At 32.8% G+C, this 15730-nt stretch overlaps 1 protein-coding gene and 1 long non-coding RNA gene across 4 annotated transcripts in view; one reads left to right on the top strand and one right to left on the bottom strand.

The window, feature by feature from the left end:
- LOC308558067 overlaps positions 1 to 15730 on the bottom strand; it is a 206674-nt gene that overhangs the window by 3641 nt on the left and 187303 nt on the right. The gene's annotated exons all lie outside the window — the stretch shown is intronic.
- Positions 1 to 15730, top strand: part of BCHE (butyrylcholinesterase) — a 54198-nt gene that overhangs the window by 36189 nt on the left and 2279 nt on the right. For both annotated transcript variants that reach the window (XM_081139201.1, XM_081139200.1), the window contains exons 3-4: positions 4926 to 5092; positions 10747 to 10863. In XM_081139201.1, coding sequence (XP_080995327.1) covers positions 4926 to 5092; positions 10747 to 10863 — 284 coding nt within the window. The remainder of the gene's footprint in view (positions 1 to 4925; positions 5093 to 10746; positions 10864 to 15730) is intronic.

Below are 15730 nucleotides of genomic sequence, written 5' to 3'. Positions count from 1 at the left end.
CCTAAATTATTCCAGTAGTCTCTTAGCTGGTCTCTCTGCGTCTGGCCTTGGATTTCTTGCAGTCTGTTCCCAGAACTGCAGCCAGATGACTTATTTTAGGAAATGTAACGGAGATCTTGCACTTTCTTTGTGCAAATCTTCCAATTAATTCTTCTCTCACTTATGTAAAAAGCTTACAAGGACCTGCAGGTCACTAAATAATGTGGCCCTCCTGTCACCTCTTTAACCTCACATCAGATGACTTCCACCCTAGTTGGCTCTACTCTAGCCACATTCTCCTACATGCTTTCCTTGGAAAACTCCAGGCACTCACCTCTCTCATACATAGCCTTTGCTTTCTATTACTTCTGTTGAAATGCTCTTCCTCCAAAAAAACTGCATGACTCACTCCACTCCTTTAAGTCTTCATTTAAAAGTCCCTTTCTTATCACATAGTGCAGATTTCCCCTACCCAGAGTTAGCCTAAGTAAAAGTTAAGGGCTCAGTCCTTCACACTCCAAGTCAACCCAAGACTTCTCACACCAGTTTCAAGTTTAGGGTCCCCAGGCCACTCTCACTTCAGACTAGCTAGATACAAATTCAGGGTCCTTGTGGACTCCATAAGATTTGATAATGTGTTAGAATGACTTACAGAACTCAGGAAAGTGCTATAATTATAATTACATTTTTAACACAACAAAGGATATACATCAGGACCAAAGAAAGGGATATATAGAACAGGATCTGGTACTGACAGTGTTCCAAAAGCAAAGCTTCTATATATTTGAAGATGCACTACCTTCATGCCATCAATCATGGTAATGTGCCCTTGGAGTACTGCCATCCCAGGGAGCTCACTTGAGCTTGAAGCTCAGAGTTTTATTGGGGTTTCAATATATAGACATGAATGATTGAATTATTGGCTATATGGTTGAACTCAATCTTCAGCCCTCTCCCCTTCCAGGAGGTCTGGCTTATATCATGTGGCTCAAAGTCTCCACTCCTCTAATCACATGGATGGTCTTTTATCTATTGCCATTCCTTCACTAAGATTCTCAGCTCCATGCTGAGTCATGTCATGAGCAAAAGCCACCAAGTACCCACCTTGAGTCACTTTGTTAGCATAAATAATCAGTTGTGGTGGGAAATTCCAAAGATTTAGAGGTTACCTCACCAGAACTGTTGAAAGTGCCCAATCAAATTCATTATTATACACCCCCTCCCCACTTCCCTTCCCTTCCCTACTGATACTTATTGGCCATTTCCTGTTATTCCTGCTCTCCATTTTATTATCTCTAACAGCTATTACTGTCTAATATATTTTCCCTATTTATCTTGTTTATTGTCTATCTCCCTCAAAGAAAACTGCAAGAGGCAGGAATTTCTGTCTAATCTGCCTTTGTTGAATCTTCTGTGAGTAAAAGAAGCCTGATATAGCATGCACTCAATATTTGTTGAATCAATGAATGAATTTTTCTAAATTCAGATTCTCTTATAGCCCTTCTACTCTTTAAATTAAAATACAATTTGGTCTAAGTATAGCATGACATGGAATATGAATCCATGAATATTTGCATATTTAAGAAATTATCCAATATAAACTTACTCTTTAGCCCTTTTTATGAGAGTAGAATATTTTAGGTGGCCTTTTAATTTACATCTATTAATCATGTCTTTATTTTACTGGATTGTAAAGCATACAGGAATTATTCACTTTAAAATAGTTGTATAGCCTACTTAGACATCACTGTCTCTGAATCCTTAGTCAAAAAGAATCTTAATTTCAGTGTTAGTTATAATAGGCAATATTGGGATTTATAACCCCAAGAAAACTTGATGTATGGAGATGAATGCATATTACTTCATATCAGGCATCCTGAGTCAATTAATGTCATTTAGAAAATATATATTTATGAAGTGAGTTATCAAATCTGGGCTCGCATATCAATGACAAGCAAGTAATTTTCTGAAACAGATGTTACAAAGATAATCTGCCATTTTTGGTTAAATAAGCTAAAACTTAACACTTTTCAAATCTACATAAGAAGAAAAGTATAATAGATAATCTATAGACTACTTTTATGTACCACAATGTACAAAAATAATATAATAATAAAAACAAAGGAAAAATTACTCTTCATGGAAATTTTTAGGTATTATCACTTTAAAGTCTTTATTTTGTGACAAGAACAGAAAAACATTTTGAAAAATAGAAATGTCAAAATGTTTAAATGTATCTTATAACTTTGAAATTAAAATTATATAGTGTTTCAAAATTGTGTATCTGGAAAATATGTTATATTTCACAAAGTTTTTAATTGATCCAGATATGAAGAGGATTATAACTCTGGTTAAGTTTTAAAGTCTTTGGAGATTTTTTCAAATTATAGAATAAAATGCTCCATCACTTTAATAGCTATTTCAATCACTTTATGAAACTATATCTGCATCCATAGGCAAAGGAATTTTATTATCTCTGAATTGTAATTTGGAGTGTCATGAGTTATTTCGTAGGACAAAGTTTGTTAAATCAACTCTGGCAGTGTCATTACTGCCTCCCTCTTGAACTCAAGTACAAGTCAGCTCTGTTTAAGACTCCATTTGCAGAAGCCAGAAATGAATGTGCAGTTAAAATGGTGCCATAAGTTAATTAGAGTGGAATTAGAAAGAAAGCAGGCAATTTAGGAACATAAGAATTGCTGTACCGAATCAGACCAATGGTTCTCCTGGTTTAAAATCCAGCCTCCAGCAGCTGTACTTGTTAGTTTCCAAAGCTTTAAAGGAAAGGGGAAAGACTCCATAATTCACCTAGACAAGTGTGCCATCTGTGAACTGGAGAAATTTTCTTCATGACCTCTCTCAAATAATACCCTAAAGCAAGAGGTTCCAATCCTGTTATGATATGGGTTTAGCTTGAATAGTTCTGCTTATTAATAATTCTTATTAAATCATCCAATTCCTGCATAAAATCAACTAGTCCATCAAGAAGCTGTTTATCACTAAAGCTTTTCAATTCATGGTTGAATATGTCTGCTTCTATGATAAAATATGAATTTATGATGTTTGATGCAAGTTCTTGATGGCAAAATCTACCTATACATAGTCATGCTAGACAAATGCTGGCTTCCTTTTTCAAAATTTACTAGGTTCACAGGCCTTTGGGGGGTGAAAAATCTTGTATCTGCTATCACTACTCTCAACTTTCTATCCATTAATAATCTTCAGAAGGTATGAATGATGAAGATTTTTATGTGCCTAACTTTTCAGAAAATACAACTGGAATTTTTCTTATATGACTTTGCTTAAGGCAGAATGAATCTAAGAGAAAAGAATGACTTGCTAATCCCAGCACTTTAGTCTTCTGTTTATGGTGAAAGTACTTGTGACTTCTTTATAGGTTTCTTGATTATTCTAGATATCACCCCAAGGTCAATAATTCTAAAATGTTATGTTCACAGCAGCCATTTCATCACAAATTCCTCAAGAATAGTAAATATCTACAAGCTAAAGTCTAAACCATTTTTCTAGACTTTCAGGTCTTAATGTGATAAGACTAATACCTATATCCTAAAGCTATAACTCTAATAGCATCTCCTCTATCCTGAAATCCTTTGAACTAAGATGGAACACTCATTATTTGTGCCTGCGTTGATTCTGTTTCCTCTCTTTAGCTTTTCCAACTTTTCCTTTTAGCTCAGTTCCTTATTTCTTCTCCTTACTTCAGCTAGAGTCTCATCCCTTCAAGTAATTTCCTTTCAAACTTAGTGACTGCTCCCTCTTCTGATGATTTGTATCCCTTTGTTTATGCTTGGTTTAGGCTACCATCCATTGTTGGTTCTTTGTTTTCATGGATATTTTTGTTTGTAAATTCCCTGAGGGATATTATGTTTCCCATAATTATTTGTATTTCTAGAGCCTAGAGCAATGTCTGACTCATAACTATAGCTTAAAATTATATGATAAGAAAATCTATGGATTTTTGACTTGGAGCCACTTTCGCAGTGTTCACTGCTTTGAGTTTCTATTTGTATGACCTAGATAATAATATATTATTGAGTGCTACAAAGGTGTAAATGAATACTAAACTATTAATTTTTTTTAAAAAAAGAGTCAAGTATTATTGATTTTAAAACCACAGCGAAAGATATAAGAAATATCCACACAAAAAGAAAATATGAAAGTTCTGAATTGACTTAGACACACAATGGTAGGGAATGAAAAAAATTCAAGCAGAAGTAATAGCTGGGGCAAAGGCAAAGAGGTAAAACAAAAGAGGAAATTACTGCAGAATTTCCCTCATTCCTGTTGGCTGGCATCTGAATAGAATATCTGAAAATAAGCTTGGAAATGTGAGTTGCATCATGTTAATTAACCTTTATCTAAACCCACTGGGAGTTTTTAAAAGGATTTTAAGATGTGAACAGATCTTCAAGAAGGTAAGATCAGCTTAAAAGTGAGATGGAAGGCAGTTTCCTACAGTAATGAGGTTATTACATAATAAGGATATTTGTAATCAGTCTCCAACTCAGTCAGTGAGGATTAAAAACAGAATGAAATAAATGTGAGAGCTATTGAATAGATGGTATTCATGTGCACTGTGTAAGGCTGGGCCTGGGGTAAGGGGAAAAGATGAAACACAAAGAACATTACCCTTTGATCATGTTGTAAAGAAACACAGCATTATTGAATAGAAAATGTATTTTTCTCCTTGTATGTTAAGCATAAATGCATGTAAAAAGGTCTTCAAATTTTACTTCCTACAGTTTTAACTAACATAGTGCTTCAAGGTGCTGAAAACATCCAATCAAGCTCATTTATTCTTGAAATCATCAAAACAAATCCACAAATGTTTTCTGACATTTTAAACAGCTCTTGTTGGTTTTTGAGAACATTTTTATCTAGCAATGATTTCAGTAGAGCTATAATGTCTTTCTTTAATTTTTTAGATATCCAAATGGGACCCAGAATAGTAGTATAAGTTGGCCTGCCTTCAAAAGCACTGAACAAAAATATTTAACCTTGAATACAGAGTCACCAAAAGTATATACTAAGCTACGTGCTCAACAATGCCGATTCTGGACACTCTTTTTCCCCAAAGTCTTGGAAATGACAGGTGTGTGTTTTTAATATTTGGTTAAATAATTGGATGTGGATTATTTAAAAAGGGGAAAAGTTAGACTATCCAAGGCACATTGATGATGTTAATCTGTGACTTTATAATTACTTGATTCCAATGCATCCATTATATTAACAACTTTCTTCCAGCAAGTTTGGATGTGTTTTGAGGGCTTACTATTTGAGCAGAACTTTAGTAGTTAAATTTAAAAAAAAAAAAAGAAACAGAAAAATTTCCCTACAAGAACATAAAACAGCATAACTAATATAGGGCCTATTGCTATTCAGCCAATCTTTGTTTAATTAATTAATGGGTAATAAAAAATAAATATATAAAATAAGTAATTCATACAACTGAAATTAGAACAAAATGTAACTTATACTCAAAAAGAGGTAAAAACAAATGTATTGGTAAATAGTGGAGGCCTTAATTTCTAAAGGGAAAAAAACTCCTCAAGTTTATGTTAAAAAAGACAAACCAATTATTTTTAAATATTCTGAACTTGGAGATATTTATCTAAGAACATGTACACATATTACATAATACAATGAAGGGATACTAATTTAGTTAACCAATCTCCAGGAAGTGATTACCTGGATTTATATAAGGAAATACTAGGAAAATTTGTTCAGATTATCATATTATTTCAAAATTCATTAGCCAAATCTATTTAAATCAACTTGAACATCTAATTTGAATGATCACATCTTTTGGGGGGAAAATAACATACCTACTTAATTCAATGCCTGGATTTAAAACGTTCAGCTGTTTATAACCCATGTGGCTTTTCTAGTCAATTTTCTACCTTAATTTACTCAAATAAAAGTAATTGACTTTCAACCATCAGACATATTGCTGGTCAGTTCCTTTATACCTTTCCATTCTGTTCAACATAACACTGTAATTTTCACACTATATATTAAATATCACAATATAGTAGATGTTTTAGTTTCTTATTTAGAGAGGGAAGAGGTTGGTTTCATGCAAATATGGGCACCTCAGAGCTGTATTTGACTGTTTAATATGCCTTTTGATTATCAGACATTACTCACCAAAATTATAATTATGTACTCCATCTGTTTGGGAAATGTTTCTGATATACCAGTGTTCTGTGTATGACCAAATGTTCTGTGACATAATATATATGCAGAGATGGGCTCTGCTTCCCTTGGCAGAGATACAGAGCTGCCCTTGTGTCCTGTGGGTGTGAATAACAATGAAGTAGTGCATTTAAACTGCCAAGAGACCAGAAGAGGTACCATTTAACACATCGCACACTTCACATTCTTAATCTCTACTTCAAATATTTTTAAATGAGAAGGTCATAATCTAAGAAAAAATAAGAGCCTGGTTGGTGGGATTGTAAATGACTAATTTATTATAAGCCAAACTGTGCCATTCTGGTTCAGGCACATATGGTCTCTTGCAATTTATTTGTTGATAAAATAAAATTTGAATATCAGCAATTTCTGAAGATGTACTTCAGCATCTCTATCTCTAAATACTCAACTACTATAAAGCAGATTTAATAAACAAAATTCAAAAATTTTGGCTGGCTTTTGCTACTTCTTATGCAGTACTGAACAGCTTTCTAGTTTGAATAACACTGTGTGGAGATATCATACCTGCTCTGGGTTAGTATCATGCTCTGGGGACAGTTCCATGTGTCTTGAAAACTTAATTGAATATTGTAATACTATTTTTCTCAGATAATTCCTCCAAAAAAAGTTGCATTAAATATATAAATTTTAAAGTAAATGCATGTGATTTTATAACATCAACAGTGTACTTCTTAATTTAAAAAATTATACTTAAACAAAAGCAATTTTAAATTACATTTTTTTAGTCTTTATAAATAATAAATAATGAAGAGGTTTAAAAAATGTTAAATGCACATGTTCTTATCATAGCTTATATTTTTCAAGTTGCAAAACTTCAAACATTTCAATTTTTGATGTTTTGAAAATTGAAATTATTCAGATGACCTGGTGGAAGTTTTTACGAAAATACTATTTTTTAAAAATGCAGCTCTACCAGTAAAAGAAAATTTCAAAGAAGGACTACTGACTGGATCTTTTTAAAAGGAGAAGTGTAATACTTACCTTACTCACAATGGAAACCCAATAAGCTATATAAGTACCACTTGGGGAAGTTTGAGCAATAAATGTTCTTAAATAGAACAATCTGTAAGACTTGTTTAAACACAAGAATTCTAGCACTTAACTTTCAAACCATACTTTAGTACGTGCCTATGCTGTTATTGCATGCATCTTCAAGAAATAAAGTGTACTGGATTTGTTTCAAATGTTATCAAATTCAGAGTTTTTGTTGAGAATATAACTGTATAATGTCTCAGAATCATTTGAAAAAGAAAAACAACAGAGAAATGATCCATTCAAGGTCAGTAAGATACCAACATTGTCACTAAAAGTAGAAAAGTAAATTTATATAAAAGAAAACAAAATCTTTGACTTTCATATCTTACCAATAAAAAAAAAATATTAGGATCTAGTGATTCCTCTGAGTAAATAATGAAGCATTACTACTTGCCAAAACTAAAGAAGACTGCATATAAATTTAAGAGCTGAGATACCACTTTGAAGAAGCATGTACTGGTACTTGCTAATTAGTCAGCAGGAATGGGAACCAAAAATGAGAGTAGAAAACTGGCTTGGAGGAAAAAATCAAATGGTAGTGCTGTTTCCATATTCTGGATTTTCCATTCCTTGTTAAAAGGAAAACAGAACAGAACAGAACAACAACAAATCTTTGGGTAACCTATAATTAAATCAAATTATCTTTTTGTTTCCCTTTAAAAGCATGAAATCTTCTCAAAGCGTAGCCTGAGTTTATAATAAGTCACTCACCACACACTCAACAATTATAACAGGACAGCTAACACCTTCTAAATCACTGCATAAAGAATTATGCTTTCTTACACAATTTTAATAATTGGTCAACAAATATGGAAATAAGCAAGTAGTAAGAAGAGATTTTCAAGGAACTCTCAAAATACATAAAATATGAGTTGTGTTTTTTTATTATAATGCTCAGCACAATTCAATGTCAATTTAGTCTCTTCTCAAACTTGACCTTCATTAGCAAATTTGGGTTGATTTACCTCTCTGTGTTCTCTCCTAACTCCTCAGACTTGATTAAATAGACTCAGCTCCAGTGAAATGTTACTTTTTTGTAAAATCAACAACACAAAATATGACATTATTATTATTATGATTCTTTCTATAGGGAAGAAAGACTGACCTTTTTTCCCCCCCAAGTGAGACAACAATGTGAGCAAAATAAATATTACAAAAGTCTTGGGAAAAAAAGGGTCAATATGTTTATGAACTACTGGTATTGATCTAGCTGTACATGGATTCAATAAAGAGCCAAATTAGGAATAAATTTTTGTAACGAGGTCAGTAAATTCATTAGTGGAGCTCCCAATGGGTGCATAGAGCTTGATTTCATAATGCAGACACCATCTCATTTATCCTTGACAGTAACACTGCAAAATAGGGAATACTATCCCCATTATAGTGGAAAACTAATTTGAGAAGTTATGAATTTTTTATGTCACTAATATAATAAGTGCTCAAGCTGGAATTTCAACCCATGCCTATACTGATGTTCTTTTCTTTATTTCCCATCATAGCACCTTTTTATGTCCATCTCACCAATGGTAGATCTATAGACGCTTAAACAGCATCCTCATTTAGGAGAGGGGGGGAGGGAGGAACAGTTCTCATTTTGGTTTTGACTCATGTCATGGGACTCAGTTTTTATTATTATTTTTTTAAATTATGGTGCATTCTGTTTCCCTGCATTCTGTTAGAAAATAATTAAACATTCTATATTTTATTGGCTTGTTCAATGTTCAGTACTTCTAAATGAAAGATGTAAACCAGGGTTACAGGGCATTTGTACAATATACGGTTAAGCATTTCAATACACTAAACTGTATAGATGTTTGATTATGACACATAAGGAAATAAACTTGCATGTATATGAAGCAATCGATTTGGAATTATTCCAACAGCAAGGAAAAAATCATATCTAGGACATTTCCTCTAAGAATTAAAATTTATGTTCTAAATGCTAAATTACCAATAATTTATTTGTTATAGCAAAAGTTTTGTCCTTTCTGAGCGATAGGTCCTTATTTCATGTAAGTAATATTTAAACCACATTAGTTGTCATAAAAAATTACATAAGAATGGATAATTTGTTTACAATATTTGATCTTTCTTCCCATCTAATGTTTCTTTGATTCTGGAAAAGTTCTATTTTTCACAAAGAAATTATAGTCATTGACCTTTAAAAGTCATTTTTACATAAATATAAGACTTTTTAATGAATTTTTAAATATTTGTCCATTTTCCAAGCATTATGAACACTTCAAACCTAGATTTATTATCAATTCCAGAGAATATTTTGACAGCTGTACGAATGTTTGAAGTAGCTTGATTTTTATATAAACTAAAAATGAATCACTGAAAATGCTCCATTATTACTAGTATGAATAAAAGGAAGACACTTTTTCATGTATATAATAATATAGTATGAGATCACATGAACTCTCTTCTCTAATATCTTACAAATATATAATTATTTTTTTAAATTCCAAAGTATATATTAAAAAAATTCTATGTCCTTATTTTTAGAAAAATAGAAATAACTTAAAATTTTGTTTGTAAACCAATGACCAGCTCAGTACCCTGGAAGCTTATTAAAACAGTAAGAGTACTACAAGTATATAAAATACTTACAAATTTAAACAATTTAAATCATCTTCTAGACTTATATCTATTTATGTTAGAATCATATATAATTTTAAAAGCTAGCATTTTAAGAGTTTCTGTTGTTCACAAACTTTTTTCTTTAATGTAATACACTTTCAAATAAGTCAAGATTTTAAGGTTCTTGTAGTACATAGACAGAACATTTTTGGTTCATTGCTTCACATTATTTTTTACTTAAACACTCCTCTCCCTTTGACACATACTAGCATTTTGCAAATTACTGGAAAGCAGAGATTGTCTTAGTCACCTTTCTCATTTGCAAAGCAATTCATAAACTTGTCTCCTATAGTAGTTCCAATAAAATGCTTTTAATGACTAAGCATTGTTTGGAATTAAAATATATTGATAAAAGAATGCAAAATCTATATAGAATGCCGATTGCAAAGTTATCTTTATGCAAACAATTATTGTGATATAAACACTTTCATCAGGAATAATATCCTGAAGTATAATTATATATGTAAGTAAGATGCACTAAATTAAATTTTTGTTATGAGTAGGAGAATCATGAAAAGAGAATATTAACTACATATTTTTAGAAACAAAAACAAATATATGAAATGTAGTATAATTTGGCATATAATATATACATGCATTTTTCATTTTATGTATGATAAATTTTTGAATTTTATATACATTTTATACTAGTATATTATTTGCATTTTCATGTAATATATAAACAATTATTAAAAGCTATTCAGGTAGTAAGAAAAGTTGATAATAACAAAGGATAAAAAAATGTGATGTAGTGTACTTGGAAAAAATGGCATCTGTAATCAAAATTATTTTTTAATTAATGTAAACAAGGATTAAAATTTAGATTAATTCAATTTATTCCATGTTTAACAGGAAATATTGATGAAGCAGAACAAGAATGGAAAGCAGGATTCCATCGCTGGAACAATTACATGATGGACTGGAAAAGTCAATTTAATGATTATACTAGCAAGAAAGAAAGCTGTGCAGGTCTCTAATTAATAGATTTACCCTTGGTAAAATGTTAATTTTCCTGTAAATCAAGGTGAAAATATCAGTAGCTCTCTTACACACCTAGTAAGAAAGCTATTACAAAGTTTAACAAAAATGCCAGAAGGATAATATCTTTCTCACACCTATCACTTAGCATTGTACCTAGCATTCCAAAACCCAACTGTCTAGAATATGTTCAATTAAATTTTCACAATATAAAGTTTGACAATTAATTATATGCATATAAAAATAATTAGTGACTTCAAACTTTTTCTTTCCCAAATAACTTTAATATTTATTTCCTAAAATGTATCTGTATTTGGTTTTGGGTTGCCTATTTATTTCCTTTTTCTTTTTTCTTTTAAATATATCTTTATTGATTTCAGATAGAAGAAGTGAGAGGGAGAGAGAGAGAGAAACATCAATGACAAGAGTCATTGATCAGCTGCCTCCTGCACGCTCCCCACTGGGGATCGAGCCCGCAACCCGGGCATGTGCCCTGACCGGGAATTGAACTACGATCTCCTGGATCCTAGGTCGATTCTCAACCAATGAGCCACGCCTGGTCAGGCGGTTTCCCATTTCTTTTCATCACCACTCATAAAAGGGCATTTTTTAAAAATCAATGAAGTCTTGAAACACTGTATATTATAATTTGCAATACTGCTTCCCCTAATTAATTTATGAATTTAATGTCAGTATTCATTTAAAAAAGAAACAGAAGAGCAATTCTCCTTTGTTTTTAACATAAAGCAGGAGGGAATCGTAAAATGAAAGGCTTGGTCACTTGGATAGAAACAAAATGTTGCTACTAAGAGATAAAATGCAAAACAATATACGTCTGTTTTATGTTTTTAGAAATATATATGCTTAGAATCCTCAAATTATATTCTTTATTCTTTCAACTCTTACCCTTTTGTAACTCCCCATTCCTTGACCCTCCCCAAACATGTACATCGATAAATTACTCTTTCTGTAACTCAAAAAAAAAAAAAAAAAATGTGGATGAGAAAAAGTCTAATCAGAAGTTATGTATCATCTGGGATAGAAAAATCTGGCTAGACCCAAAAATATTAGGAAAAATAGTTCAATTTTCATAGTAAAAATGTTCAATTGCAAGAAACAAATATTTCTAATTCCAACAGCAAGATTATACTATTTTTGTAACTTAAAAACTTACAAAGCTACATGTTCCTACTTGCATAGCAATGGAACATATCTAGTGAATAAATTCACTATAGTTCACTAAAGGCGAGAAGTTGGAGGATGTTAAGTTTCAGAAAATGGGAGTACATGTTGATTATGCTAAATAAGAATTGAAAACTAGCCCTGGCCATGTGGCTCAGTTAGTTGGGCATAGTCCAGTGCACCCAAAGGTTGCTGGTTCCATTCCTGGTCAGGGCACACACCCTGGTTTCAGGCGCCATCCCGGGTAGGGGGAGTGCAGGAGGCAGCCCATGGATGTTTCACTCTCACATCAATGTTTCTCTCTCTCCCTCTCCTTTCCTCTCTAAAAATCAGTAAACAAATAAAAAAAGAATTGAAAACTAGCACTCAAGATAGGACGAAATGAATGTACAGGCCTGCGCACTGTTGGTTAAAGCACATCCCATTGCTCATTTCTCCTAAGTGTGTCTCTAGTTAGAGCTGGCATGGGTCTGCCATCCTCACTCAGAGTTCATGGTCCTTTACCAGCTTCCTCTGGTTAGAGTTTTTACACGGGCCAAGTCAGTTTTGATATCACTTCAGTATTGCTATAAATGGACATTTTTTATGTATGGTTCTTCCTTCATCTTGAGGAGAGGAAAAATACACATACAAACGATAGGTGAGTTCCCAGGCTCTCCATTCTGCACCACCACCTTGGTTTCAGGCACCATTCTTCCAGGGTTCACTGCGTTTTTTGAAATCACTTGAACCTCCTTTTCATGGGTCATACTCTGACATAGGCAATGCCAGGATGGAAGGTATAATTTTTAAAGGTAGAGTAATTCGCCCGGCCGGGCGTGGCTCAGCGGTTGAGGGTCGACCTAGGATCCAGGCGATCGGGGTTCGATTCCCGGTCAGGGCACATGCCCGGGTTGCGGGCTGCAGCCGATCAATGACTCTCATCATTGATGTTTCTGCATCTCTCTCTCCATCTCCTTTCCTCTCTCTGAAATCAATAGAGATATATTTTTAAAAAATAAACAATAAAAAAAAAATAAATATAGAGTAATTCATTTCTGGGCCAGTAATTAAATTCCACAGAAAGCTTAACATGATTTTCACTGTGACATTTTAGCAGAATATTCTAATAATCGGAAGCTTCCAACATTGCTGAAGAAAGACGACAAATTCAACAGTTAGTAAAATTCCTCTTGCAAGTGTTCTCTATATAGTTTATTTTCAAATTAGAATAGTAAGAAAAACAGGAAATAAAAGTTTTTTCACCTAATGTACTTAATGTAAAGGTAAACCAATAATGCTCTTTACCAACACAATCTTGGTGGAACCTTCAGACTCTCAAAGAGTAAAGCAAAGACCACCACATTTAAACACATACACACACTCGCACACGGATAGATGCATACATGCATGCATTTATACATATCGGAGTCTATTAATGGCCAGCCTGAGATCACTTTAAAAAATTTCACTGAATTATTCACAAGAGGTTTAAAAAGAGATTTTGACATATTACAAAAAAGGAGAATGCATTATAGTCATACAATGGCCATCTAATCAAGTATTAAAAACTAAGGTAAGATATAAAATATATTTTATAAATATAAATACATATGTTTATTGTATATAAATACATAATTATAAAAATAATATTAAGACATGTTATTAATCATATTAGAGCCAGTTATGATGAAATACACATTTTGATATGTCATTGGCAAGTGCTACTATAATTGGAAAACAGTTTTTTCACAAATTAACTGAAGAGAGAAATAATAAACATTATATTGTTAGTAACTGAGTGAGGAATATTGTCAATCAAATTATGCGGAAGGCATTACTGGTTTGCAGTTTCTGGAGAATAAACTATAAAAATGTATGTAACAATGTTAAGAACTCTAAAATCCTTGAAATGAATATGCCAAGAATATTATCTAACTATCATCTATCTATCTATCATTTATCTATCATCTATCTATTATCTATCTATCATCATCTATGTATGTATGTATTATCTATCTAGGATAATTACTCCCAATTTACCCAAAAGGGAGGAAAAAAACACAACAAACAAACAAAAAAAACACCAGAGAAATATTACTGGTAGAGTTAATTCAGCCTGGAATATAAATTCAAAGTCATTGCCTTGACTAAGATAGCCTTAATGTTCCCCTGAACCTGACTAACTTTGGACAGATTTCTTCCTGACTGTAGTCCTCTGACCTCCCATTTCTTAGAGCACTTACTTTAGAAATCTTACTAATGTTAATTCTTTTTCTGCCCATTGAAATGTATGCAAATTCCCCACCCTCTTGTCAGATTTACTGCACAGGAAATGTGTTTCTCAAGTATCTGGGAATGATTTCTTTGAAGCTAAATATTAAAAAAGATAGAGTCTTCCCCTCACCAGTTTGGCTCAGTGGTTAGAGAATCTGCCCTTGGACCAAGGAGTCGAGGTTCAATTTCCAGTCAAGAGCATGCACCTGGGTTGCAGGATCTTCGCCCAGTTGGGGCCCATGCAGGAGGCAACCAATTGAGGTGTCTTTCTCACATCGCGATATTTCTCTTTCTTTCTCTTTTCCTCCCTTTCTCCCTCCCCCCGCCCTTCCACTTTCTCTAAAAATATGATTCTCAAAAACATGGAAAAAAATATCCTCCAGTGAGGATTAACAAAAAAAAGGTAGTACCTTCATCTGCCAGTCTCTGTGGAAGGTAGGATCCTGACTTTGATGGGAGCCAATTACCAAACATAGAGAAAAATATTTGCCATTTCAATAATAAGTCAATGTGTTCAACACAATTCATTGATCAACCCTTCCTCAGTGTCCTTCAGTACTTTTCTACTAGCTCACCTCAGCACTTAAAAACCCTCACAGCTTTTGTTTCAGAGGAGTTCAATTTCTCTCCATTGCAGTAGTCTTGAATAAAATCTTCCCTGCATGTTGACTTTGTCCAGTGAAATTTTACTTTAACAGCCTAAACCAACATCCAAGACTTCTTAGAGTGCCTAGAACTCAAACACATTTCTATCAATTTTCTATTGCCATATCAGGAAAATACAAATATTTTTCTTATAGCAGATATCCTTCAGAAACAGTGATTCTCTTAATAACTTAATGATGAGGATGGCAGAACTTGAATTTATGAGGTGTTGAATATCTTTTTTTTTTTTTTTTGGTAGTTTTCCCCTAGTATCTTTTAGATCTTAGGCAGATAATAATTTGCATATTTCACAACATTTTTCCTCTTCCTTTCTACACTGAATTTACGTTTTCATGGCGATATTGTTTTCCTGATAGATGATTATGAACAAAATTCATTTCACACATAACTTTCCTTTCCTTTTTCTCTTCTCTCTTCTTTCTTTTCTTTTTTCATTAAAGCAAAGGAAGAGCTACAGATCCATATGCTGTGGTCTAGAAGTCACTAGTGATATAAAGAATTACATTTACATCTATAATGCAGATTTTCATTATACTGTTAGGCCTTCGGGAACAGACTCTAGAAAATATGATTCTCAGAAACATATGAGCTTTTTAGAGGAACAAAACTTTGTTTAGCTATGGTTTTTACCACATCAGTGGAAACGAGCCTTTAGTCTAGAGCCCCAGGCACAAAATAACATTTTTCATCCAAGAGGACTCTTCCTTTCCCACTGTTCTTAAAGATATTTTCCTGGTTTTCTTTAGTTGAAATG

Source organism: Miniopterus schreibersii (assembly GCF_964146895.1).
Source record: "Miniopterus schreibersii genome assembly, chromosome: 5".
Taxonomy (NCBI): domain Eukaryota; kingdom Metazoa; phylum Chordata; class Mammalia; order Chiroptera; family Miniopteridae; genus Miniopterus; species Miniopterus schreibersii.
Note: the sequence above shows the minus strand (reverse complement) of the source record. Positions and strands in the feature narration are given on the sequence as shown.